General features: G+C 42.8%; 1 protein-coding gene across 2 annotated transcripts in view; it reads left to right on the top strand.

Annotated features, from left to right (window-relative positions):
* The window catches only part of GLG1 (golgi glycoprotein 1), a 68,960-nt gene that overhangs the window by 3,358 nt on the left and 38,868 nt on the right, over positions 1-26,734 (top strand). For both annotated transcript variants that reach the window (XM_081872364.1, XM_081872365.1), the window contains exons 2-3: positions 23,248-23,280; positions 25,235-25,321. In XM_081872364.1, coding sequence (XP_081728490.1) covers positions 23,248-23,280; positions 25,235-25,321 — 120 coding nt within the window. The remainder of the gene's footprint in view (positions 1-23,247; positions 23,281-25,234; positions 25,322-26,734) is intronic.

Below are 26,734 nucleotides of genomic sequence, written 5' to 3'. Positions count from 1 at the left end.
TATTAACTTGTAATCCTTACAACAACCTTGTAATATTACAGTATTAATATTCTCTGTAAAGCAGATAGAGTGTGGTGGTGGGGGTGAAGTAGGTGACTAAGGCTGAGAGACTGGCTTGTTTAAGGCCACCTAGTGAGGTTATTCCAGAGGAGAGAATTGAACTAGGGATATTTGATTACTGATAGCTCAGTCTCTTAGTCATTATGCCTAACTAATTGTAGCTGACACTTGTCGAGTATTTATTGTACAGATGTGCCCTTTAGTTCTCTGTATGAATGTGCTTTAAGATGTAGCAGTATCAGAGAAGTAAAGTTTCATAAGCCACAGACATAACACTAGTTCTTCACAGTCAAAACTCCTAGAGGGTGCTGCAGCCTTCATTGGAGGGGTGTGCAGAGTCAAAGTGCTTGCTCGTGTATGTCACAATATGTTATGTACTGATAATGGGTACATAATTTAGCTAAATAGACAATTTTGTTGCTAAATTAATACTGTGATTTGTTGATTATATTATAGGAATGTCCACACACTCACCAGCAGCCACCTGCAATATAGAGATATACTCACCTTCCTTAAAGAATGGTTGCATGGGTTACTAAAATGTACTTGAAAAGTTTTGAATATTGTTAGACACATGGAGTTACTACATCCACATGATCACACTGGGGATTTCAGATTCCTACATCTGAGTAATTGCCTTTCTTTTAAATTTACAATTTTCTGATTTACCTGTATATTCTACTGAATCAGTAATGCTTACTCCAGATTGGTGTGCATAGTTTGTAAAACATTGCAGCTTCAATTTAGTAACATATTTTTGCAGTTTATATTGTTCCCACTCTGTGCTACATTGTACAAAATTGTTTTATCATTTGTACAGCAATCCTATGCTGTATATACATGACTGTGTCTAACACCCATTGAACTAACTGGGACTTCCAACTGGATTGTGCTGTAATCATTTTAATTTCATACCCTTAATTTAAGGGGTGGGGACTAGGAACCCTTTTTCTATGACATAAAAACATTTAAAATGTTACATTCCTTTCTCACTTTCTTGTCTTGTATCATCAGTTAAAAATCCAATAGGTAGTGTAGCAGTGAGAAATTAATGTAAGCAGACTTGAGTTGGAGATGTAGTGGTATGGCAGAAACCTATTAGTTCATTCAGGACATTGAGATATAGCTCTGATTTCTGTTGGATGATACTGCCTCTTCTATGGTTTACAAGAGCTTCTAGAGCGAATAAAGATACTGCTTGTTTGACAAGAGGTGACATTTCTGCTTGGATTCCTTGGAGGGCTGTCCTTCCCTTTTGCCTATTCCATTTAGAGCCTGGAGGTATAGATGCATTTGCATCCACTGTTAGAAACTGAGATATGAAAGCTAGGAGCTAAATGGCACCTTAAACCTAGGTTTTTGGCGCAACAACGGAATGTCTAGGCACACTTTTATAATAATAGTACAAAGCTGAAAATGAATGAACTGCAGCTAAATCTTATATTCATTTTTCACATGGTTGAGTCCTCATCTGAAGACTGCAAAAAACAAAGCCATGCTTCCCCTGCCTGTCCCCCTAATATTCTTAAGAGGGTCTCTTCTCCAGTCTTTAGAGAGTGGCTGGAAGTGGGGAGGCAGAAAAAGGTCCTCCTTTCCTTCTACTTTGCAGTTTTAATCTGAAATCTTAGGAGCAGTACTGCATCCCGAGCTCAAAAATTGCTCACGCTAATGAAATTCCATTTTGCAAAACATATCTAGAACAATGGGAGTTTCGAACGCTGTTCGCATCATCAAATTCTGTTGAATTGGAATGTCACCCAGAGGGTTCAGTTTTTTAGCCTAAGCATTTCTCGTGCTGCTATCTGATTTGTGTGTGTTAAGAGCTGTCAAGTTGCTTTAAATTCAGCAGATAACCTAATATGTGTAATATTTGTGATGTGTGTAGACTGGTTTTGACAACATCTGTTATCTTCATAGAGCCGCCATTCTGTGGTGTGCAGGATCATGCTTTGTCTGGAATTTGAAGTATTTGGATTGTCACATACTGACCTAGTTTATTTAGAAAATGTATAAGCCACTTAATCAAAGAGTGTTCTCTGGGTTTGGGTGTAATGTTCCTGGTCCAACAAAGTATAGCTTGCTGGAGTGGAAAAGAGCAACAAACTTAAATAAGTGCTTCCTTATCACAACCTCCAGTGGAGACTGTTTTGTTAAATCACAGTTTCTCCATTGCATTGCAACAGGAAGACTGGTTTTAACAAACCAGAAAAACTCTGTTTTGCAGCTGGGAATGAGAGAGGAGGAGATGGGGGAAGGAATGCTCTTGCTCATTGCTTGTTCCAAGAACACGGACCAAAAAGTGTTAAGTGTGAGCTGGGTCAGTGTGCCTTTTGTTTGGATGCCGTCTTGTACCTTCTTGTGGAACAGAGTGCTTTTTTTGCCCACTTCTGCCAATAAGTAACAGAACCTTTCAGAAAGGCGCCCAGAAAATTTATTAGTCCGTTAGAAACATTACTGAGGCTTGGGATTCCTACTGTGGAGGGGCAAGGGAGGTATGGCGGTGGGGGCAGATGTCATAGGCGAAGGGGATCGAGATACGGATATGCTCGTACCCCTTCCAATCTGCGCCCCATCCCGAGAGACGAGGGTAGGGTGAGCAAGGATTACTCACCTCCGTCACTGGTGTTGTGCAATGCCAGGTCTATAGGCAACAAAACCGCCACCCTGCGAGATTTCTTCACCTCGCAGGGGGTTGACCTGGCATGTGTGACTGAGACCTGGGTGCGCGAAGGGGATACTGTTACCTTACGAGAGATGGCGCCCCCGGGTTTCTCCGTCCTCCACCAGTCGCGGACTGTGGGCCGGGGGGGAGGGGTGGCGTTATTAATCCGGGAAGATTGTCCTTTCAGGGCTCTACTATCGCCATCGATCCCCGGCATTGAATGTGTTGGCCTAGTGTGGGGCTCCGAGGTGAGCTTGGCTGTCTGGCTGGTGTACCGGCCACCCAGCGCACCAGCAGCCACCCTGTCAGGCCTGCTGGAGGCGGTGGCCGGCTGGGCCTTGGAGTTCCCTAACCTATTGGTATTGGGGGACTTCAACATCCATGCTGATGCCACTCCCTCCTCGCAGGCTCTGGACCTGGTGTCTTCCATGGCGACACTAGGGCTCTCCCAGTTTGTTTCGGGCCCCACACATCAAGCAGGCCACACGCTGGATCTGATCTTTGGCATCGGTATAGATGTGATCATGTTTCCTTCGATGAAGGTGCCATGGTCTGATCACTATGCCCTGAAAGCCAGGATTGACGTTCCACCCCCACCCTGCTTGGGTGGCGAGCCAATTTGGGCTCGCCCGCAAAGGCTGATGGATCCTGATAGATTCCGTCAAGCCTTGCGGGACCTTTCTCCCCCTGGCGACTCATTGACTGAGCTTGTTGAGGCCTGGAATACCCAGCTCCTGGCAGCCATCAATGAGATCGCACCTAAGCGCCCTCTGCGACCCCGCAGAAACCGGGCTCCCTGGTTTACCGAGGAGCTCCGGAAAATGAAGCGGGACCTCAGACGGCTAGAGCGAGTATGGCGGGGTGCCCGTGATGGAGCCTCAAGAACATCTTATAGGGTTTTTATGAAAACCTATGAGATGGCAGTGAAGGCCGCTAAGAAGTCTTACTTCTCGGCCTCCATTGCATCCGCTAGCTCTCGCCCGGCGCAATTATTTAGTATAATTCGGTCTTTAACGTCCCTCGAAGGACAGCCAAATTTAAATAACAATTTGACACACAGCTGTGAGGCATTTGCGAGCTTTTTTGCGGAGAAGGTCTTGTTGCTCCGCCATGACCTCCCTGCCAATTTGGATACAATAAAGGAACTGGAGGCCCCTCGACTGCCCTCGGGTTCAGTATTGGACCACTTTGACCGGATATCCCCAGCCGATGTGGACAGACTCCTCCGAGCTGGAAAGCCCACCACATGTCCTCTCGACCCGTGCCCGTCCTGGCTGATTAGAGCGTGTCCAGACGAGGTGCGGGCCCCCCTGGGGGATATCATCAATCTGTCCCTTGGCACCGGGACATTCCCAGGGGAACTGAAGGAGGCAGTGGTGCGCCCGCTCTTAAAGAAAACATCATTAGATCCCTTAGATCTACCCAATTACCGCCCGGTTTCGAATCTTCCATTCCTGGGTAAGGTGATTGAGAGAGCGGTTGCTGAACAGCTTAGTAGGTTTCTGGATGAAACATCGGCTCTGGATCCATTCCAGTCCGGCTTCCGCGCTGGTCATGGGACTGAGACGGCTCTGGTCGCCCTAACAGATGATCTCCGCAGGCAGCTGGATCGAGGCGGGTCGGGGCTGCTGATTCTTCTAGACCTGTCAGCAGCCTTCGACATGGTCGATCACGAACTCCTGGACCACCGCCTTGCCGACGTGGGGATCCAGGGCACAGTCCTTCAATGGCTGCGCTCGTTTCTCTCCGGTCGGGGACAGAGGGTGGCGCTTGGGGGGGAATTGTCATCCCGCCACTCCTTGGTGTGTGGTGTGCCCCAGGGTGCAATACTCTCCCCAATGCTTTTTAACATCTTTATGCGCCCCCTCGCCCAGCTTGTCCGGAGTTTTGGGCTGGGCTGCCATCAGTATGCTGATGACACCCAACTCTATCTGTTGATGGACGGCCACCCGGACTCTGCCCCAGACACACTGATCAGATGCTTGGAGGCTGTGGCTGGATGGTTACGTGGGAGCCGGCTGAAGTTAAATCCTTCGAAGACAGAGGTCCTCTGGCTGGGACGGGACGACAGGGGGCTGAGGGGGCAACTCCCATCTCTTGCGGGGGTGCAATTAGTGCCAGCACCGTCCGTTAAGAGTTTGGGTGTAATCTTCGATACCTCCCTCTCCATGGAGGCGCAGATTGCAGCTATAACAAAGGCGGCATTCTTTCATCTCTGCCAAGCTAAGCAGTTGGCTCCTTACCTCTCGCGCCCTGACCTAGCCACTGTGATCCACACGACGGTCACCTCCAGACTGGATTATTGTAACTCGCTCTACGTGGGGCTGCCCTTGAGACTGACCCAGAAACTCCAGCGGGTGCAAAATGCTGCAGCGAGACTCCTTACGGGGTCTCCGCTTAGAGATCACATTCATCCGGTGCTATACCAGCTGCACTGGCTCCCGGTGGAGTACAGGATCAGGTTTAAGGTGCTGGTTTTAACCTTCAAAGCCCTATACGGCCTAGGGCCCTCGTACCTACGGGACCGCCTCTCCTGGTATGCCCCACAGAGGAACTTACGATCTTCAAATAAAAACATCTTGAAGGTCCCAAGCCACAGAGAGGTTAGGCTGGCCTCAACTAGAGCCAGGGCTTTTTCGGCTGCGGCTCCAACCTGGTGGAACGCTCTCTCACAAGAGACAAGGGCCCTGCAGGACTTGACATCTTTCCGCAGGGCCTGCAAGACAGAGCTGTTCCACCTGGCCTTTGGTCAGGGCGCAGCCTGACTCCCTCCTCTGGCAATCTTTACAAAACTTTAGTTTATGGTTGCCATCAATTTTGATTTTAATTCATTTTAATCCATTTTTATAATGTTTTATAATGTTGTACTGTTTTAGTGTTGTTAGCCGCCCTGAGCCCGGCTTCGGCTGGGGAGGGCGGGATATAAATAAAATTTATTATTATTATTATTATTATTATTATTACCCATGCTATTGGCATGTACCTCTGGACTGCAAAGCATCTTGAACAGTGAGTCTGGCATGTTTTGTCTTAAAGGAGTTGTACATATTTATTTGCACTGAGAAACAATTGTCCAAAGAGAAAGATAAAACAACAAGCTCAAATCATTTTTTTTATTTTTTATTGATTACACCCAAAGAAATTCATGGCCGAGTAGGGATTTGAACTCTGGTCTCCCACGTCATAGTTCAACACTCTAACCATTATAATACACTTGCCCTTAAAAGAAGGCAGGTCCTTCTTTTAGGTCCCACTGCATTCAGGTAAGTGTGGGGACTGCTGCCCCAGAGTAAGTCCTCAGTGAGACTTAACTTCTGAATAGACATATTATATATGTGTAAGTCTTGTTACCAGATGGACAATGAACTGATGAAAGGTGAATGTGAAAATAGAATGTTAGTAAAATTTGCAAGTGTCACGTAACTTCAAGAAAAGAGGTGAATATTTTGCAGTGATTCTCAGTTACCATATTTTTCGCTCTATAACACGCACCCGACCATAACACGCACATAGTTTTTAGAGGAGGAAAACAAGAAAAAAAAATATTCTAAATGAAACAGCGGATGTATGATTTTTGTGGTTCATGCTGTGGCCACAGACATGTGATCTGACGGTGAGTTTGGGGTAGCCCAATGCAAAAATCCTGAGGATCCATGTGGATCCATGTTTTGTAACCACGTTTTTGCACCACTGCGGCCCCAGGCAACAGTGGGTGCATGATTTTTTTGGTGCAAGCTGTAGCCATGGACATGCTATGTGATCTGATGGTGAATTTGGGGTGACCCAGTGCAAAAATCCTGAGGATCCGTGTGGATCCGTGCTTTGTAACCATGTTTTAAGTGGGGAGGGAAGGAAAAGCACTCAAGGGACAAGGAACACGCGTGGGGTGGGTGGAGAAGGATGCTGTTAATAATGCAGAAGAGGGGTATAAGAGGAGAAGGCTCCTCTCCTCTCCCGCTTTGCTCCTTTAAAGCAAGCAGGCTCTCTGTCCCTCTCTCCTCCCCACTCAGTGGCTCTTCTCCCGCTTTGCTGTTTCAAAGCGAGCCACGGAGGAGGGAAGGAAGGGGAACCATGGATCCTCTGCTCACGACTGCAGCAGATCCCCCCGCCATCCGTAGGCATTCGCTTCATAACACGCACAGACATTTCCCCTTACTTTCTAGGAGGACAAAAGTGAGTGTTATGGTGCAAAAAATACGGTAGTTTAGCTTAAAGTAATTTGCAGTAACAAAACAAAACAAATTCCTTCCAGTAGCACCTTAAAGACCAACTAAGTCAGTTCTTGGTATGAGCTTTCGTGTGCATGCACACTTCTTCAGATACACTGAAACAGAAGTTTCCAGACCCTTCTATATAGTGAGAAGGTGGGGAGGGGTATTACTCAGAAGGGTGGTGGGAATGGGTGATTGGCAGATAGCTGTGATGACGACAGCTATCTGCCAATCACCCATTCCCACCACCCTTCTGAGTAATACCCCTCCCCACCTTCTCACTATATAGAAGGGTCTGGAAACTTCTGTTTCAGTGTATCTGAAGAAGTGTGCATGCACACGAAAGCTCATACCAAGAACTGACTTAGTTGGTCTTTAAGGTGCTACTGGAAGGAATTTGTTTTGTTTTGACTATGGCAGACCAACACGGCTACCTATCTGTAACTTGCAGTAACAAAGTTGTTGATGACAACAATTTGTAGGTCACTATTTGATCTTAGTTTAATGAACCTGCTGAGCCTAAAACCCTTGACCTCATTTGTGTCCATGAAGTTATGGGTAGAGTGGATGACTTGTAAATACCACCTTTATCCCAGAAGGGGATGGAGTAACAAAACATCAATGCTCAGCAGGATTGCTGTCCTTGGGTAGATTAGGAGCGGAGCATTGCATTCATGATAAATTAGCTTTAGTTTTGTCTTCTGTCCCCTGCCACTCTTCTCTGGGCTAAAATGTGCTATTATGCCTCTTGCATATTGCAATAACTTTTCTGGGTTTAAAAGTAAACCTACATATGTTGTTATTACAAACTGGAATGTGACTACTTTAATGAACTAACCAATTAAGTGTTGATCAAGACTTTTAAAGCATTAACATTGTAAAAATAACAAAGAAAATCATCAATGAGTGGATACTTATGCTAATTACAAAAAACAAAGACTGTTGTTACTGCCTTCCTACATAACACTAAGCTACAGTTTGTTTAAGAGTTGTCTCATAGATGAGCAAACAAGTCATGACTTGCTTTTCCAGAGCTTGGTTTATTTTCCTGCCACTGTTGCTTTTGTAGCTTGGTGAGTGTTTGGGGTTGGATGGCTAAACCAACCACGCAAAGTAGTTGACAGTTTTAAAAAATGGCTTATGATCCAATATGATACAAAAAGAAAAATAATGAGGAAGAAAGAAGAAAATAAGCAAATTCAAGCACCAGAGCTTCCATAATGGTACATAATGAAGTTTCATGCAGAGAGGTGGTATGTAGGAGACAGTTCAGGGGTGTGGGAGGTAGAGCCAAATGGCTGCTGATCCCAGCCTGGCTGTTGTGCCAAGATGGCATGTCTAAAAAAAGCTACATGGAAAACTTTATGTATATGTTTAATAGGGGATTCCAGCAAGTGTTTGCACGTGTGCCTGGTGTTCTTGAATTGATATCATGTTTAACTGTTGTGTCATTGTAAAATGTTTTGAATGCCTTTATTCTTTTGCCTGTGCCTTTTGCAGTAAGACAGGCATGATAACTTCCTGTCAGTATGAAAATTTAAGTGAGCAGATGGTGCCTGGAGATTTGCAGCAGTGTCACTAGAAGAGTTTCAGTCATTAAGCAGTTAGTATAGCTGTTTAACTCATTAGTTAAGGCTCATTAATGGGTAGTTGCCAATAAAAATGTAGTAAGCAGGTAGTTTACCTATTTCCAGCAGAGTCTGGACAAGATTCTCATGTTCACACTTGTATAGCTTGAGTAAGAAGCATGAACTGAAGCAAATAGGGATTGATGTACTCTGAGGATGTGTCTTAAGCCTTTCGAGGAAGGGAAGCTGATTAGAGTGGTCTTCTTCCCTAGGCCCCTGCACTGCAGTTTGATTAGTTAAGGTAGATAATCCCCACTCCTGCATCTCTCTAACCACAGGGTAATAGATTGCTGTGGTGATGAGTCATGCTTGTGTTTTAACTGCTCTTACTTGAATGCTCTGGCAGTTCTATTCCTTTTCACTTATCTAGTTTGAACTGTGTTAAAACTGTGTTTGCTTTCATGCTCTGAACGAATCTTCTAGAAAACTCATTGTACTTGTTTTTCCCCTCAGTATGTTGCAGGTTCCACGGAATCTGAGCTGAACAGATACTTCAGGGAAACGCAGTAAAAGTAACGGATTTGGATTCCACCTTTGTGCAGGAATTGTACAGAGAAATAGTGTTCTTCCTTAACCAAACTTTTACTAGGTGCATATGATTTTTAGAACAGTTGTGCCTGTTAGAAATTATTCATATGCAGGCTGAGAACAAGTGGGATAAGAAAGGTTGTTTCTCAACATTCTGTGTCCTTGGTCTTCATGGCCTTCAATGTGTTGGTGGTGAAGCTGAGTGAAGCTGATTCACTTTCTTGGGATAGGTGGTTGTGGTTGGAAGTGATCTCTGTATTCTTCCCAATCGTAATTCTGGCAAAGTGGGATTTGTTATGGCAGGGGTCCCCAGAATGTCTTTATTCATTTCTTTAGAAATTTTTATAGATTTCCTTAGAAGAATTTTTATGGCTTAATAAGAAAACTCTTAAGCTGCCAACATTGCCACTATTTTTATATGTGCAAATGCTACGGGGTATCTGTTTAAAAAATGGTAGCTGTCACCTGCCTGACATTGTGGCTTGGAGTTGGTGAGTAGGATATTTGTGGTTTTAGCAACAGCACAAGAGAACTACAATGAGAATGTTGAAGGTATAAGCAGTGTTCAAAATTAGCTAGGTGCTAGTTGCATTTTTGAGACAGGCTGCTGGCCTTTTGCGAGGCAATGAAGATGTCCGGGTGCCAGGTTTGGTGCCTAACATCTCCATCTGGCTGGCTGGCATGAGCAATCAGTTGGTCTGCAGAGCAGCAAGCCTGCTGCACAAATCAACTGATCTGTGGGGTAGCAGTGTCCCATAGATCACATGGCTCACACAGCATAAAAGAGGCATACCTTTTGGTACTGTGAGCCAGGTGAATCTCCTCAGCTGGCCAGCTGCTCCAGCTCCTCAGCCTCCAGTGGCTCCACTTCATCCAGGAGGCTTGTATTCTCCTTGACTCCCTCTACTGCTGAATTGTCTGCTGGCACTAGGCTGCTTCCTGTTGTGCTGTTCTTGCTCAACAGAGGCTGCTTGGGCCTGGCCTTGTTTGGGCAAGCCCTGCAGCAGACGGTTGCTCCTGGTGGTGGCAGGGGATGGCAGCAAAGGCAGCCAAGAAACCTTTTAGGGCTGTCGCCTGGAGCTGCACTGGCACTGTGGATGTGGAGCTGCTTGTTCTGCTTCTCCAGCTGCTTCTCCAGCTCCTGCACTTGGGCATCCGGTTCACATTGGAGTTAATGTCCTTCATGGTGTCCCATGACTCTACCCAACCCCGTGACCCTCTCTGCTGCTTCCTTCTCGTCCCCCTATTCTTCCTCCCTCCCTTTCTCACCATTGCCTTCTGTACTTTTCTACTCCAACAGTTGCAGAGTTAAGGCTAGGGGGGAACTTGGTTTCAAATTGTTTGTTTTGCCTATTAGATCTGTTTTGTGACGTTGCAAGTGGAGCAGAGGCCTAGACCTTCCTTGAGGGATTTCTTCTAGATCTGTTTTCTCTTTGACCCAATGCTTTATGCTCTTTCTTAGGTTAGATCTGGTACGAAAACATTTACAGTGGTACCTCGGGTTAAGAACTTAATTTGTTCTGGAGGTCCGTTCTCAACCTGAAACTTCTTAACCTGAGGTACCACTTTAGCTAATGGGGCTTCCTGCTGCCGCCACACTGCCGCCGCACGATTTCTGTTCTCATTCTGAAGCAAAGTTCTTAACCCGAGGTGCTATTTCTGGGTTCTGTAACCTGAAGTGTCAGTAACCCAAGGTGCCACTGTATTTAAACCAGAACAAAGAAGCAAGCAATTTTGGGCACATGGTGATCTTAAGTGGGTAGGCTTTTGCTGGCAGATGCTTAGCCTGTCTTGTGTCAAGTAAATATATATCTCCTATCTCAGATCTGGGGTTGCGCATGTTTTGCAAGTTTCCATTTTAGTTTAAAGAAAAATCTCCCTGCTGTTTGATGTCCCTAAGTCTATGGATCAACTTTTGTGAAACCCAATGTTTCTGATCTTTTCAGAATTAAATACATATTGTTTTATAGAAAACATTTTAATGGAAACAAGCAATGCTGAAAAGTGCCCATATGATATGGAAATAACTCATTTTGTATTGATTATGTAAAGAGGGAGGAAAAGGCTATCTGAGATGAATGGGGAGGAGATTCTCGCCTAATTTACATGTAGGATAACTGCTGGGTGTTCTGATCTGGGTTTCCTGATTCTGCCCTGTGCTGTGTTAATGTCCTTTGTGGAGAAATCCTCATATGTGTGAGAGCAAAGGTCCTGCTGCTTTTGTTCTGTGAGTCAGTTCATAGTTTTATGTTAGCACTGAGGCAGGAGGCAGAAAATTGTATCAGCTATTTCTGGAAGGTAGGATGAGGGGAGCAAGGAGTCCAGCTTAAAGATGGCATTAAATGTTGTATTTGTGTACTGTATGTGTGTTAAGCTTTAGTTCCACCAAAGAGAGGAAGAGAGATTCTCTCATAAAGTTAAGAGATATAATACATTTATTTGGGTATGTGTGTGACTCTGCAGGGTGGCATTGCATATTGGCGCCCTTACGCCTTAGGGAGAATAAATGGAACCAGGCTGTAAACTGTTCTACTACCCTTTTGCATTAGCTTCTCATCATCAGAGCTATAATTTATTGTTCACTGATCTGTGTCTTCAATTAACCAATATTGACACAGCTGAACCTTCCATTAAGGAATGAATATTCACTGAGAAGCTTGAATGTGGCAACTACTGGGCTAGTTTGGATTATCTCCATATCTCTAAGCCTGCACTGGCCCTGTTTAGCAGCTGTGTAACCAAACCAATGATCTGAACCATACTTGATGCTCAGTCAAATGACAGGTTTCTAATAGTACAGGTATAAGCCCATGCATTTACAGACAAATGTGTGTTTTGGGGGCTCATCTGCTGTAAACATTGGTTGGAAGAAAAATATCAAAATATAGACCTTATTACAGGGAAGGCGTCTGAGAGTGAGCAGTCATATTGGATGGTGCTGCTCATGTTCTTGTGGAAGGACACAATCTTCTTCTGAAGCTTAGGTGGGCATCCTATCTTGTTGAGCAGTGTGAAGAGTCCTTTTTGGCTGACGAGGTCAAAGACCTTTATCAGGTCTATGAAGACTATATGCAAGGGCATCTCTATTTTCAGCATTTTTCCTGCAGCTGGCACAGTAAGAAAATCATGTCAAAGCCCCATTGTGACTTTGGATAGACCCTAGTATGATGATGTGTGGAATAATGCTGTTTGCCCATATACATGAAGAACGAATTCAGAGTGTAGGTGCAAATGGCCGCTAGAATTAGGGTGTGGAATGCAGGACCTGGAAAACGGGTACAGACTATAGGTGGGATTTATTTATTTTTTGGTGATTCCTTGTGTGCCTGTGCACAGTCAAAAACTTTTGAGTGTTGGCTTGCAATTCTTGAACTGTTTGATCTATTAATATGTCTAACCCAATATGCTGTCATGTGTTGTGCTGTTGCCTCCAGATGCAAAATGGACATTGTGGCCTTTTCACTATTATTTTGCTCTTAAAGACTTTCTAAAGACATCTTTTTTTAAAAAAGGCAAATGAGAATAAATTAAATGCCAGCATCTGTATTGTATTTGTAGAAGCACTTTGGTGTCCATCCAAGCAAGTTTCCAAATGAGAGTACCTTTGGGAAATGTGCAGGTTAAGTCACATAGGAAGCTCCTTGATCTAGCTCGGTCTTGTCCATACTGACTGGCAGCAGCAATATTTCAGACCAGGAGTTTTCCCAGACCTACCATATAATAATGGGGAAATTTTTTTTCACCTTTGATGCACAGTGGAGAGCATACTTGACTGTAGACAGATTGCTCTCATGTATAAACATGCAGCCACCAACAGTAAGGAGGAGAGCACAATTGCTTGATTACTGCCATAACTTTCAACATTACTGCCATTGTGGTCAGAACAACAAACCTGTCAAATGTTAATGTTACCATTGCCTTTGGCTTACTAATGACATTGATATTCTGACCACAATAATTTCACATGCTCTTGAAGAAGGAATGCAAAATGCAGTCAATTAGGAAACCTGCAAAGGTTGAGCAGGCAGAACAGTGCAATGCTGAGTTGGTCTATGCACTGGGATTTTATAACTCACAGCAAATCTTAATGATATATGTGGTTGTTGGGATTTGAGAGTTTTTGTTTGAGGAATATAGTGATATGATCATGTATCCTCACAATTCCAGCTAATGAATGAGTTGAGAATCCAAGTATCTTCCAAAGTGAAAGTATTGACTACTAATGTCTCTCCTTTTTTGCTGAAGGATGCAGTTGCACAGACCTTTTGTTGAGAGTGTGGTGCAGGTTGTCATGACTATTTGGGCACTATTGAGAGATTGATGGATCCACTGACTTCTGTACAAAGTGTGCTGTGCAGAGGTGTTGAACAGGACATGATCGGTCATTTCTGAGTTAGTTAGATATATTGACAGTTTCTCCAGTAAGATGGCAGCTGACAGGCGTGATATGCAAGCACTTGTTAAGACATAGCTGCTACTTACTTAACAAATTTGTGGTTACTGTGCTCAGCAGAACTCAGCAAGAGGTTTCCCCCTTGTGTTGGCTTAAATTTATTAAACATTTATACGCAGTTAGATAATATTTGTATTTTGAAAAGCAGTTCACAAACTAGGATAACAGTGAAACTCATAACATGCAATCTATTAGCAAGATGAAGGCAGCACAGGAGCAAAGTCATATAATGATTAAAGGCCAGTAGAAGCAAAGGTGTTAGTTAGCAGGGAAGATATTGTGTGGTGTTTTCTTGGCAGAGGATCCACAAAATTGGGTCTGCAACAGGGGGAGGTCCTACTTCTAGTGGATGTTAGCCTCGTGCAGTGGAATTCATTAGAATATCTTATGTACTGGTGGATTTGTATGGGAGAAGACGTTCTCTGACAAAATCAGATTAAATCTAATTGACAGCTAGTGCTAATATTTCAAAACAGGTTATATATGTGAATATCTGTCTATACCTGCTAACATGCAGGCTGCCACTAGCTAACGTTTCTAAATCATTTTGAAAAAGCAGCTCCAGTCATGAAAGGTATGGCCAGCTCTTCTATCTTTTTAGCAGAATTACGTTAGATGCTAATGGCTTTGGGTTTTCTCTCTTTCCCTGTAACACTGTGGCTGGTTTAGCTTGATGGGCCATCTAGAGTAGTTTGCTTTGTATGTCTCTTTCTGCACAATTCATGCTCTCCAATTATGCTGTGGGTTGCCAATAGAGTTTAATAGACTTCAGCTGCCTGTTGGTTCCTGCATGATTATTCTTTGTAGTTCAGCGTGCTGGGGTTGTCTTGGATCTGCACTATGATGTTGATCAGGACTGCTGCTCATTGGCCAAAGACTCTGGGTTGATTGAAGGAAGGAGTCCAGATAGTATACTTGCATGCTTTCAGTTCCACTGACTGACAACTGCTGTGTGCTGAACCCATGGGGTTCATATTTAAAACACAGTAAGAGTAAATGTATGTAACTAATGTCAAGCCAAGAAGTATATCTTACTGGTTAGGGGGTAGTATTAGGGGGCAGGAGGGAGGGAGCTGCTTGGCATCCATGTTGTTGTATCTCCTGATATTCTAACCAGAATAGAATATAGAATTGTAGATTTGGAAGGGCTCATGGGGCTCATGTAATCCAGCTGCTTGCAATGCAGGAATCTTTTGCCCAACATGGTGCTTTAACCCTGTCTCATGCTCTACCAACTGAACTATCATAGCATAGTCCTTTGGGATTCCTGCTAACTGAGCTCTTTTTAAAAGTTCTGTTCACTTTTTAAAAAATGAAGCAAATGGCTTATCTCAAAGCAGTTACAGATGTTGCAGTTCTTAGTAGGAGGGAGCCAATCCAGGTGGACTTGTACAATGAAAATGCTGACCGAGGAAAAAAATTCCTCCCTCTAGCTCAAATGTATGAAAAATCTCGTTTCATAGCAAGACTTTGCAAAGGAAAGCCAGAGCAAGACATTACTAAAAGCAAAAGCATAATTAGTTATGTTCAGTGTAACAGCCGTGAAAACTGTGCTGGGGACACTTTTCAACTTCAGTCTTCTTGCTTGCATGAGTCTACTCTGTTTCTCCTACTAAAGGAGTGTCAGTGCTAATGCTGGGGCTGATGGGAGTTGTAGTCCAAACATCTGAGGGTACCAAGCAGACAAAGACCGGTCTATGCTTAAATGAAATGATCTGGTAGGGCTTTGAGACCAGTAAAAGGTGAACAGGAACTTCAGTTGGAATTTCCAGTATTTGCGGATATTTGAAGAGTAGCTAGTTCTAAGGTCTCTAAAACAGTAGTTATTGCTGTAAATAGATGGTAGGGAGCAATCAGTGGGATATAAGTATATGTTATAGTCTGTCTTTCCTTGTGCAGTCTAAGGCAGTTAACACAATAATAAAATGCCACAAACAAAAAACACCATTAGCAACAAACCACTTAGAATAGCTCAATTGGGAGTGTGGCGCTAATTATGCTGCGGTTGCAGGTTTGATCCCTGAAAGGGCAGCTGCATATTCCTGCATTGCAGGGGGTTGGGCTAGATGATCTTCGGGGTCTCCTCCAACTCTATGATTCTAAAAAAGGCAGCAATAACAATGGAATAGATTTGTACGAGTATAATAAGGCTAAGCTGTACGACCCATCCTTGGGAAAAGGTATTGACGCAGCAGCGGAAGGCTGATGAGAGCTCCCTAGGCAGGGAGTTCTGAGTCTAGGCACAACAACAAAGAACTGTGGACTTGGAGCAGACAAGAGGGTCCCTCTGTCAATGATCTTAATGAGCCAGGCAGGCTCACATATGGAGAGGAGGTCCTTCAGATATCTTGCTCATAAATCAGAAGACTTTAAAGGTCACACATAACCAGCATTTTCAGTTAGCCTGGAAACAAATAAAGAGAGCTGGTGCAACAGTTTCAACATTGAGGTTAATCAGCTTACTTGGCTGCCACGTTTTGAACAAGCTACAGCTGCTGGACACTTTCAAAAGCAGTCCCACATACAATGTCTTTTCTTTGCATGCACACCACCAATACAACGGTCCATTAATTTCAATGTGTTTACCCTGAATATTATTTTGTAAGGTTTAAAAACCAAATTCTAGTTATTTTTTAAATAGCCCATTCAAGTCTGAAATCGGCCTTAATAGTAGTTAATGGGTGTTGAGAAGGTACTGAGATGAGAGTAAGCGCCAAAGTTTTAAAAGTATGGGCAATCTACTTCCACCATCTGCTTTTGCAAGGGATGATTATTGTTGTGCCATCTAAGGGACTACCATGCCTCTACCCACTACTTCATTAGTGTTCCAGTAGTGTAAGGTGCTCACAAATTAGTTGGGTTGTTCTTGGCACTTATATGAAATGTGAACCCTTTTAGACATAGGCAAGGCAAGTGTTGCTTCATCATTGTGAAATTTTCTAGAATCCTGTGGCTTCTGGCCACATGAAGTCTCAGCTGAGGGTCCCTCTGGGACTTCCACCAGAAGGTTGCCAAGCTGTTATTGCATTACCTTGTGCTCTGCTTCCTTTGTGGCCTTGGCTGAATTTTTTTGGGCAGTTTGGACAATGACTTTTTGTTGGAAGCGCCTTGTCAGTCACTTGGACGTGGGTAGCTTGCGTCAAAGTCTCTTTTCTAATTAAACTTTGCTTTTTAAAATATTTGATTTAGGCTGGCTTTTAAACTAATTAATTTTAAAAATAAAGTCTGGTGGCATCTTAAAGGCTAATAGAATAATAAAAGCTTTCATGAACAATCTACCAACTGAGGATAACATTTCACACATGTGCTGGAGCGGGCCATGGCCCGCAAAAGCTTCTGCCACATAGATTCTGTTGGTCTTTGAAATGCCACAATAGACGAACACACCTGCCTTTTGATAATCTGTCACTATGATTAATTTAACGTAGGCTTAATGAATGCAACAGCTCAATGACTGCATCTTTTGGGTGATCTTGAAGGAAGCGGACCACAGCCTTCTGCTGTGGAGAACTTAGTAGCAAGCAAGCAAGCAAGCAAGCAAGCAAGCTGCTACTTGTTGCTGGAAGGGATAAGTATTCTTCCTTTTCAACAAATTTACCAAAATGTTATCTATTTGTAATAGGGCATAAAGGTTGCCAGCCTGTCCCCAGAAGTGCCCTAACCCATAAAAGTATGCCAAAATACAGTCATACCTCCGTTTACGTAACACTCTGGTTACGTAAACTTCGGGATGCATGCGCGGCAAACCCGGAAGTATTTTACCGGGTTTCGCCGCATGCGCAGAAGCAACCCTCAGGTTGCGGAACATCAGGATTCGACTGGACCTCCAGAAAGGATCCTGTCTACAACCGGAGGTACCACTGTATCTTGTGTAAATTAATATGCCTGTTTATTCTAGTTGGGGGTTTATTTGAACAGGGACGCGGGTGGCGCTGTGGGTTAAACCACAGAGCCTAGGACTTGCCGATCAGAAGGTCGGTGGTTTGAATCCCCATGATGGGGTGAGCTCCCGTTGCTCGGTCCCTGCTCCTGCCACCCTAGCAGTTAGAAAGCACGTCCAGCTGCAAGTAGATAAATAAGAACCGCTCCGGCAGGAAGGTAAACGGCGTTTCCGTGCACTGCTCTGGTTCGCCAGAAGCGGCTTAGTCATGCTGGCCACATGACCCGGAAGCTGTACGCCGGCTCCCTTGGCCAATAAAGTGAGATGAGCGTCACAACCCCAGAGTCGGCCACGACTGGACCTAATGGTCAGGGGTCCCTTTAACTTTACCTAATGCATGAGACATTCTAAATTTCAAAGAAAATAATTCAGCCATCTGTATTAAGGAAGATGAACTATGATTCCAGTTGAATGCTGCCAACTTCTGTTATTTTTATTTATCAGAAGGAAAGAAGACAGTTTCTAATTTTGAATGTGTAGGTCATAGAATCATAGGGTTGGAAGGGACCACAAGGGTTTTCTAATCCAACCACCTGCAATGCAGGAATCTTTTGCCCAATGTGGAGCTTGAACCCATTATCCTGAGATATCCATGCTCTACCAACTGAGCTATCCTGGGTTATGTGAAACATTTTAATCCTGCTGTTCAGCCAAAAAGGTTTCTAGAGCTGCTTATAGATCTGTAAAAAAGACACATTTACAGTCTAAAAGGTCTGGTGCTAGAAAAAAAATAATTACGTGGAGGAATGTTAGGAAGACTGAAGCTCAAGTTCAGGGGTGACGAATCTTTTTCATCCAGAGAGACACATTCCCTAGGGGATATATGCCAGTGGTGGGTAGAATCAGAGGCAAAAGTGGACATATCAATGGGTTTTTGTATCATAGGGAACAGCACAAAAGCCACCCACTCTTGCATTTCTCCGCAAAACTCATTGGTGAGCCATAATGCTTTAGAACAGGGATGTCCCAACAGGTTGGTCACGATCTACTTGTAGATCCCCAGGAGGTTTTGGTCAATCGTGAATCCGGCCCCGGCCCCTCGCCCTGCCCTCCATTGTTGCACAATCTGCAGAACGGAAGACAAAAAAAAAAGTTCAACTTTGACCTGAACCCCCCAAAAATGGATTTGACCACTGCCAGTTTTTAATTCTGTGAGTAGATCGCAGTCTCTGGGGACTTAGCCACCACTGCTTTAGAGAAACAATGTGAGTTCATGATTCCTTCTTGAGATCATTACTATGTGACTTCAGTAAAGTTACTAGGATCAGTAAGCATGCATTGCTTAGGGGCTTGAAGAGTCATCCAAGTTGCATCTCAGTCAGTGTAAAATCAGTAGAGGACATTTGGCTTCATTCTTCCTTGCCCTTGCTTTTCTTGAGGGAAATCCCAACAAAATTGGGAAGGGGAGTACTAAAAGTACTAGAAGGGGGTACTAAAATTTGTTTATGGCCTCTATGCTTTGTCTTCTTGTCCCCCTTTTCCTTGAGTGTTCCAGTTCAAATAACCTAAATCCCCAGCTGTGCATACCATGATGGTGATGGACATTTTAGGAAGCAAATTTGACGGCATCTTTTATTGGGATCCAGGAAAAATCCATTGTGGCTTGCTCTCATTATGAATATAGGGCAATCTTTATTGCAGTTTAAGGCTACAGGAGCAGGTCCCACTCACTAGATCAGCATTGCTCAAACTTTGCATACCTGGAGCATAAATCTTTTATTAGAATTAAACTGGAAGCACATTTACATTCTCAAAAAGTATAAGAACTGACTAAATCAGTTAGAATAAAGACAGTTCGTAATCTTAAAGTATGCTAATGTTTAATGCTTTGCCAGAAGAAGTTTTTATTTGACCAAGAAAATGATATTGTCATAGGAAGTCAAAGTTGAAGAAAAGATTTTGGAAGATAAAAGGGGAAAAATATTTACTTTCATTATTATCATTTTGGGTGTGGGTGTGTAGGTGTCTGGACATATGTGTGTTTTTGTATGGAATGTTTGGGAAGAAATAAGACTGTAAATAACAAATAACAAACTAAATATTGATGTATGTGGTTTTTATATCTTGATTGTATTTGGTGGTAGTGTGGTTGTATTGTTTTTTTGTGACATAGAATCATTCAATAAAAATTATTTTTAAAAAAGAAAATGACTTTGTCTTCAACGCAGTCCAGATTTCAATGCCAGAAATGTTTGCCAGCTTAATTGTCATGTTCAATCAGAAACAGAAATTAAGCGGGCATTTTAGCAGCTTCATTTACATGTCCCTTGTGAAGAAAACATGAGCTGGTGTTTAGACTAACTCACCTTAACTTGGCAGGGCTAGAAACATTCTGGGTGCTTGGTTGCTCATGCCCTTCCACTGCTGATGCAGATGACTATAAATTTTAAATTTGCACCTAGACCACTGAACAAGATCTTAGGGCTATATATAGGTATCTGTTCCATGGTTAAAATTTATTGCTGGTTTGGGGTATATGGCCAGTCGAGATGTATGAACAAAATTATGCTGATATTTTAAAAAAGAAAAAGCTTAGCTTGGCCGTGTATCCTAGTAGACAGTGTTAGATACTGAGATAGGAATGCTTGGAGTCATGTGGCTACTGGGACCTAGGTTGTGGGTGCCAAAACAAAATGTCTAGGTGCCATTTTTTGATGTTGTTGCCCTGCTACCAATCCAGGCAGCCCTGCAAAAAACTGCAGGGAGAATCGGGGTTGCAGGGTAGCATGGCAGCAAAAGATGCATTTTTTGCTATCGCTCTATTCCGCCAAACACCTGATTCACCTGGCTGCGTGACAGCAAAATAAAGACACATCCTTTGCTGTTGCACTGATGGGCAAATCTGGTGTTTGGTGGGGGTAGCGCTGTGCAGAAAAAGACATGCATCTTTTGCTGCCGCTGTGCCCAGCAGATCAGCTGACTCCACCTAGGCAGGTGGAGATGTTAGGCGCCAAGGGTGGCTCCTGGACATCTTCATTCAGTTGCAAAAGGCTGGGTAATTTCGAACACTGCTAGTCGATGAGAAGGCACATGGCTAAAATGCTTTGTTACTGCCTTGCTTGGAAGAAGCAAAAAACAATTCAGTAGGACCACTGTGGATTGGAGCAGCCCTCTTTTTGTATACTCTTTGTGCTAAATAGGCTTATGGCAAACTGTTTTCAGAGAAGTGGACTCCTTTGTCGTGTAAAAATACCACATCCTGTTTGCTGGGATATGGATCTCATTGAAAGGCTATATAAAGCTTGTCTCTTTCCACCCACTGTGTAGACTGTAGAAAATGAAATGGTCTTCTCCTTTTTTCTCTCCCCCCCCCCCCGAGCCTTAGCCAGTGTAATAAAATAGTGTATTGCTTTTAGCTATAGTGATATTGCTCAATAGTGATGCTGATATTTATACTTAAGCTTTTACTGTTTGTAAGTTGTTATGGATGACCTCTGCCTGAAAATGTGTCATATATATCTTCATTTGTTTTTTGTTGATGCAGAAAGGGATTGGAGCCTGTTTCCTGGTGAGGGTACTAGGAGGATAAGCAATGAGACAAAAAAAATGTGCATTGAGGCACCAAACATAAAACATCACTACTTGTGTGATTGTTTGCTTACTTTATTTAAAAATCATGTTATTACTGTTATTTTGGGCTCACTTTTCAGACCCACAATTACTGTCAGCCAAAGATAACATTTTTTAAAAAAATCAAGTCTTGCCATCTGGCTTAGAAACTAAAAAGATAAAAGACACACAAGGAAGGTAGTGGAGAGAAAAGGTAGAGAAAGGAGAGCAAATTAATTACAAAGCAGGCACTTTTATCCAGCTTGGGTGGGGCAGGTCTTCCCTGGCTTGAAAGCAGCTGGTGGCTCCCGACCCTTTGGCTGTTGGATGGGGCCAGGAGAGTGTCCTTTGCCTTTGCTAACTTCTCCAGTCCCAGGGCAAGAAGCTGTTGGAGCTGCTCTTTCTCTGGCTGACATTTAGGGCCAGGTTCCTCTTCCCCTTGTCAAGATCCTTTCTGGGAACTGGGGGTACAGCCTCTGAGTGGCCCTCGGTCCTCTGGCTGGTAGCAGAGGCATGAGTGTGCTTCCATTCACCTCTGCAGCCACAGTGCATAAATATCCTGGAGGGCTAGAGAAGAATTCTTACAATGCAGGATGTGACCTGAGTCTGTTGCTGAAAATTGCACAAGGGTCAGGGTGTTCCAAGATATTGCTGCTGGGTTCCGCCCACTGAGGCAAATACTGATATCACATGGCTGCTTTGCAAGAAGTAACAAGCAGCTGTGAAGGCACAGTGGTTGAACTCAACCTGAAGGACCTTTGCCAAGGAAGCTCAGAGAACAAGCAACCCAGTTCAGGTTGAGGGGAAATGCAGAGAGAGGCTCACTGAAGCCTGTGCTACTCCCATTGTGAAGCTGACGCCTGTGCATCTACAGTTTTGCAGAATCAAGGCTGTTGTGGAATAGCAGTCAGCTTTCTGACTAGGAGCCAGAATGAGTTCCACTGGAGCTAGCAGCAAGGTGGCTTGGGGCACGGGGAGCTATGAGGCTGGAGGCACTGAGTAGTTTTTCTGGCCTTTTGATTAGGGATGGGTGCAACTATCAGCATTTCATAAATATATGGAGTCATTTGTGCTCATGATGCTTCATAGTGTTATAAACAAAGAAGTCCCTACCCACCAAAAGCTAGTGAATGTGAACAAATGAGCTTACATGTACTTGAGCATAGTTAATCTAAACATATTACAGTGGTACCTCTGGTTGTGAATGGGATCCATTCCGGAGCCCCGTTCGCAACCTGAAAGGAACGCAACCCACGTCTGTGCATCTGCGTATGCGCAGGTCGCGATTTGCAGCTTCTGTGCATACGCGTGACGTCATTTTGTGCGTCTGCGCATGTGCGAGTGGCGAAACCCAGAAGTAATCCTTTTCCGGTACTTCCGGGTTGCTGCGGGATACAACCTGAAAAAACATATCATGAAGCAAATGTCACAAGAGGTATCACTGTACAAAAAAGATTGGTTTTGCAGAAGGATTTGAAGGGGTAATGGTGTAAATATGGCACTTTGTGATGTGCAAGCAGGGCGTTAAGTGGAAAAGTAGCAGCCAGAGGAGTTCTGATGGAAGTTCTGGTTGAGCAGAGACTTTTATGGCTGTGAGTGGTAGTTTTCAGGCAGGCCTGGGTGGAGGGCAATTAATACAGCCTCTTTTTATTCCGTTCCACTCTGTCTGGGCGGAGACTTGATAACTTCTGGACTTTTGCTCCAAAGGGAGCAAAATAAAATTCATGAGAGTTTTGTTAGCACTTTTCTTCAAAATTGTAATTCCTAATTGTGAACTGTGACCCATGGACAGGATAAAAAAATTCTGGATGGCCTATGATCTGAAGAGGTCATGAGAAATATTTCATGAATTAAATTCTACTTGCTTTAGTTTGATGGAACCTCTAGTGTGCCTTATAAATCTCTGGCTTGTCTACACTTCATTGCTTTATGAAATAACACTATTGCAAAAGCAATACAAGACCACTGTTCCAAAAAAGCAAAACATCCCATGACTGCTGCCTTTCAGTCGAGGCCATTTCCCTGGGCAGCAGAGATTGGTTAGATTAGATAAATTTGCCTTTAATCTGTGAGTTGACAATCTCTTGTGGTCTGATTTCATCATTTATTTAATAATGCACATTATTCTGAAACAATAGTTTGTGCCTGTTCGTGTGGAAGGAATACAGTGCAACATGACCTGCTCAGAATTAATGTCCCTTTCTTTCTTTTTCCAGCCGGACAATGAAATCTCATCAGACTGCAACCACGTAAGTGTGCTTTTTTTCTGTAGGGCTGGCACTTGCTTCTTTATTGATTCAGTGATTTATATTCTGACTTTTTCAAGGTGGCTTAGAATAAATATAACATTTAAAACCAATATCTTTTAAAAAAAACCTTAAAAGAGCAGCACCTCACAACTTATTAGACAATTATAGAAGCCATATGCCAAAGAGAAAAAATACAGTTTAAAATCCTAATAAAACCAGATATATAAAGCCCTTTTAAAGAAAACAGGGAGGGAGCTGTAAGTGGCATTTATTATTACTTTGCAACATTTGCTTCTGGCAAATTGGCTTCTTTCAGGGATCCTAGGCCAACTCATTTTAAGTAGTAAAGGCTCCTGTTTGTTTATTTCTCTGTGATCTATATAGACAATTTAGATTTTTTTGTGACCATCTTGATAGGAACATAAGTACTAAATCCAGTCAAGTAGGATAGTATGATGTTTGGGCTTATTTATGCACAGAAGAATGCCTTAATTAAAATGATACTATTCAGTGGCACCCCAGCTTGTTAAACTGGTGCTGATATTAAAATCTTTTTGGTGCAAAGTTAAGATTTCCTTCTTTGCCCAGGCATTTTAAAGTGACTTCATCTGTCTTAGGTCTCATTTTTGCATTTTAGCTGCTGCCCTTTTAGTTTTTACTTTAGAGTGGATTATATTTCCCTGTTGTTATATTTTAATATTGTTATACATCACCCTTTAGATGAAGGATGGTTAACTTAAAAATAATAATAAAGTAAAGTAAAAAGTGGACTGGAGGACATTCTGTTAATTGGATGACTCTTTCAATGAATTGGGTAGACAGGGCATTTAAGTCTCTTCCCTCCTGTTCCACTCATCTACCCGAAACAGCTATTCACCGACACGTATCTCTACCTATATCTATATCCCTGGGGTACCAGGCATGCTTACCAGGGTTTGTTTTTTGTTTTGGACAATAAGGCACATCAGAGATGGTGGCAGCTTTATGATACATGGTTTATTTACACATATATACAATCTTAGCCTAGATGGAGGGAGTTCAGAGCATTCACATCCCAAGACAGTCCTGTTCATTCCATTACTGCAGCCTTGAATTCAAAGAGCTCCCAAACATTGTGTCTGACCCTTTCTTCATTATAAAACAGACTGTCATCCCTTTTTTTTTTTTTGCGCTCCCCCTCCCCCAAGCTTGTAAAACAGACATCTTTTTCCTGTTCTAACAGGCAAACTATAATCCTAAACCAAAACTATTGGTCTTTTGTCTTACTAATGATCCCCTCCTGTTTGTGGCTGGCACAGCTTTTGCTTTGCTGATGGCCAATCTTGATGGGTCACGACTGTCTTTGTTTCTTAGAGATGATTCCTTGATCAGGATAAAATCAAGTTTAGCATGTATTTTTACACTGTGCCAGGCACCTTCTGTTAATTCTTCAAATATTGGTTGAATTCTAACATTCTAGCCTATAACAATCAAAATACGCATACACACACAAACTGAGGGGTACAGATAGGTTATTTAACTTTCTCTGCAGTGGAATGTTCTCATGGCATGGCATGGAGAGGACTGATTGGCCATGGGTGCTGTCATAAGCACAGAAGCCCAAGTTCTACTAATTATGGCTCTTGTTTGTTTTGAGATTCTTCATGATTATGAGCCATAGAAGTAAGCTCTCGTTTGATTTTTTTAAAAAATGAGATTTACACACCACATGCTTCCCTAAGTTCTGTATTCTCCATATGTCAGAGCATCAGTATATTAATTTGTTTCTGAAAATCACATGAAAACTGCTGTGCAGGAAATGCGTTGGTTGGCTTGTGTTCACATAGATTTAAATTTTAACCTGCACAAAGCAGCCTCAAAACCACAATAAAGATATCATTAGTTTGTTTTAAGTCTGGCTCATGAAAGATTCCTGCAGTTGAAAAATAACAGTATTGTGTTTCTTCCCTCCCAGCTGTTGTGGAACTACAAGTTGAACCTGACTACAGATCCAAAATTTGAATCAGTGGCTAGAGAGGTTTGCAAGTCTACCATATCAGAGGTAAGGCTGAGGAAGATTAGGTGGTGGGCAGTAATCTTAATTTTATTTCTAAATAAGAAAGAATTGAAGTCTTGTTGAAATGAATATATCAAAAGGGTTTTTAATAGAGAATTATTAATATGTTTTAAATAGCACATAACAGAACAGCAGCAAGCCGTGAGATCTTTCGTTCTGTACTTTCCTAAGGCTATTTGAATTGATGGAATGGGTGGACCACCAACTTTTACTGCAGATCTAGACCATCCTGTACTTGCTAGCAAGAAAGGTACACTAGAGAAATATATTCTGGAAGAGTAACAGGTGATGTCTGTGGATCAAAGTACCAACTGGTATGCCAACTGCATCCTCTCCTGGGAGTTTCAGGATTCAGGAAAATGTCTAGAATTGTTCATTCATCCTCTGAAAACTCTATGAAATGTAGTCTCTAAGGTGGCGTTGTAACACTGTTACTGTGCTCATAAATTCTAAAGTTAAAAAAAAGTTTAAAATACTATGTTTACTTGAAGAGCTTCAGTCATTCACAGTTTCATAATTGTTTGTATAATTGCTGGAAGTGTTTGCCTTCAGGTCATTAGCGCACTGATGCATTTTCCAGTAAAACACTTTTCTGAATATTGCTCCATTGAGGCAGTTTTCCGAGCACTATTTTTCTGAGGGCTACTCATAGCTTTCCTTCTCTCCTGATTCAAGGTAGTGATGGCAAGACTTGGAAATCTTCATATATAGCCATATTTAAAGGAAAAAATAAATCTGGAGGGATATTGCTTACCAGTGAGGCTTTGTCACTTGTACCTAGTGTAGGACATTTTGGCTAGGTTGAGAGGAATGGAATTTAGAATGTAGCATAAATCTGTGAAGGGTTCATTTCCAAAGTCGAGGGTTGAAACAAATGGACTAGGTATAATTGGGATATTCTGGTTGTGTAGTGGTTGGGACCCTGCATAAATGACAAATAAAACAAGTGTTTCTGCAGGTATTTGTGATTTGCTCTAGTTATTTCAAGGTTAAGTTGAGAAGGTTGTTCTGTTTGACAAGCAGTTCATCCTAGTGCTGCCTCCCCTTATACTCTTTTCCTTTTGTGTGCCATACCATAAATTCAGCTTTAGGTCGACAGTACTTTAAAAACAAAAAACAACAACAGGCAGCATTGTGTTGATGGCAAATGCAGTTAGATTTCTTAAATATTAGGCAAGCAGTAAAAAGTGGCTATGCTCCGTATTGGCTTTGCTGCCCCCCTTTTAGCTATCTTGAGAGAGATGTCTCCATAGCTGTAAAGTACAGAAGCAGCCCTTTCTCTCTCCCAAAATCATACCCCTTGAACTTACGCACCTTGGATAGGACCAAATACACATGAGTTCTGTTGCTATTAAATAATGAAGTGGTAAATAAAATTAAATGGCTCAAACAAAAAAC

The sequence above is a fragment of the Podarcis erhardii genome (genome assembly GCF_964252035.2).
Source record: "Podarcis erhardii genome assembly, chromosome: 7".
Classification (NCBI taxonomy): domain Eukaryota; kingdom Metazoa; phylum Chordata; class Lepidosauria; order Squamata; family Lacertidae; genus Podarcis; species Podarcis erhardii.
This window is presented reverse-complemented; position numbering and strand designations above follow the sequence as displayed.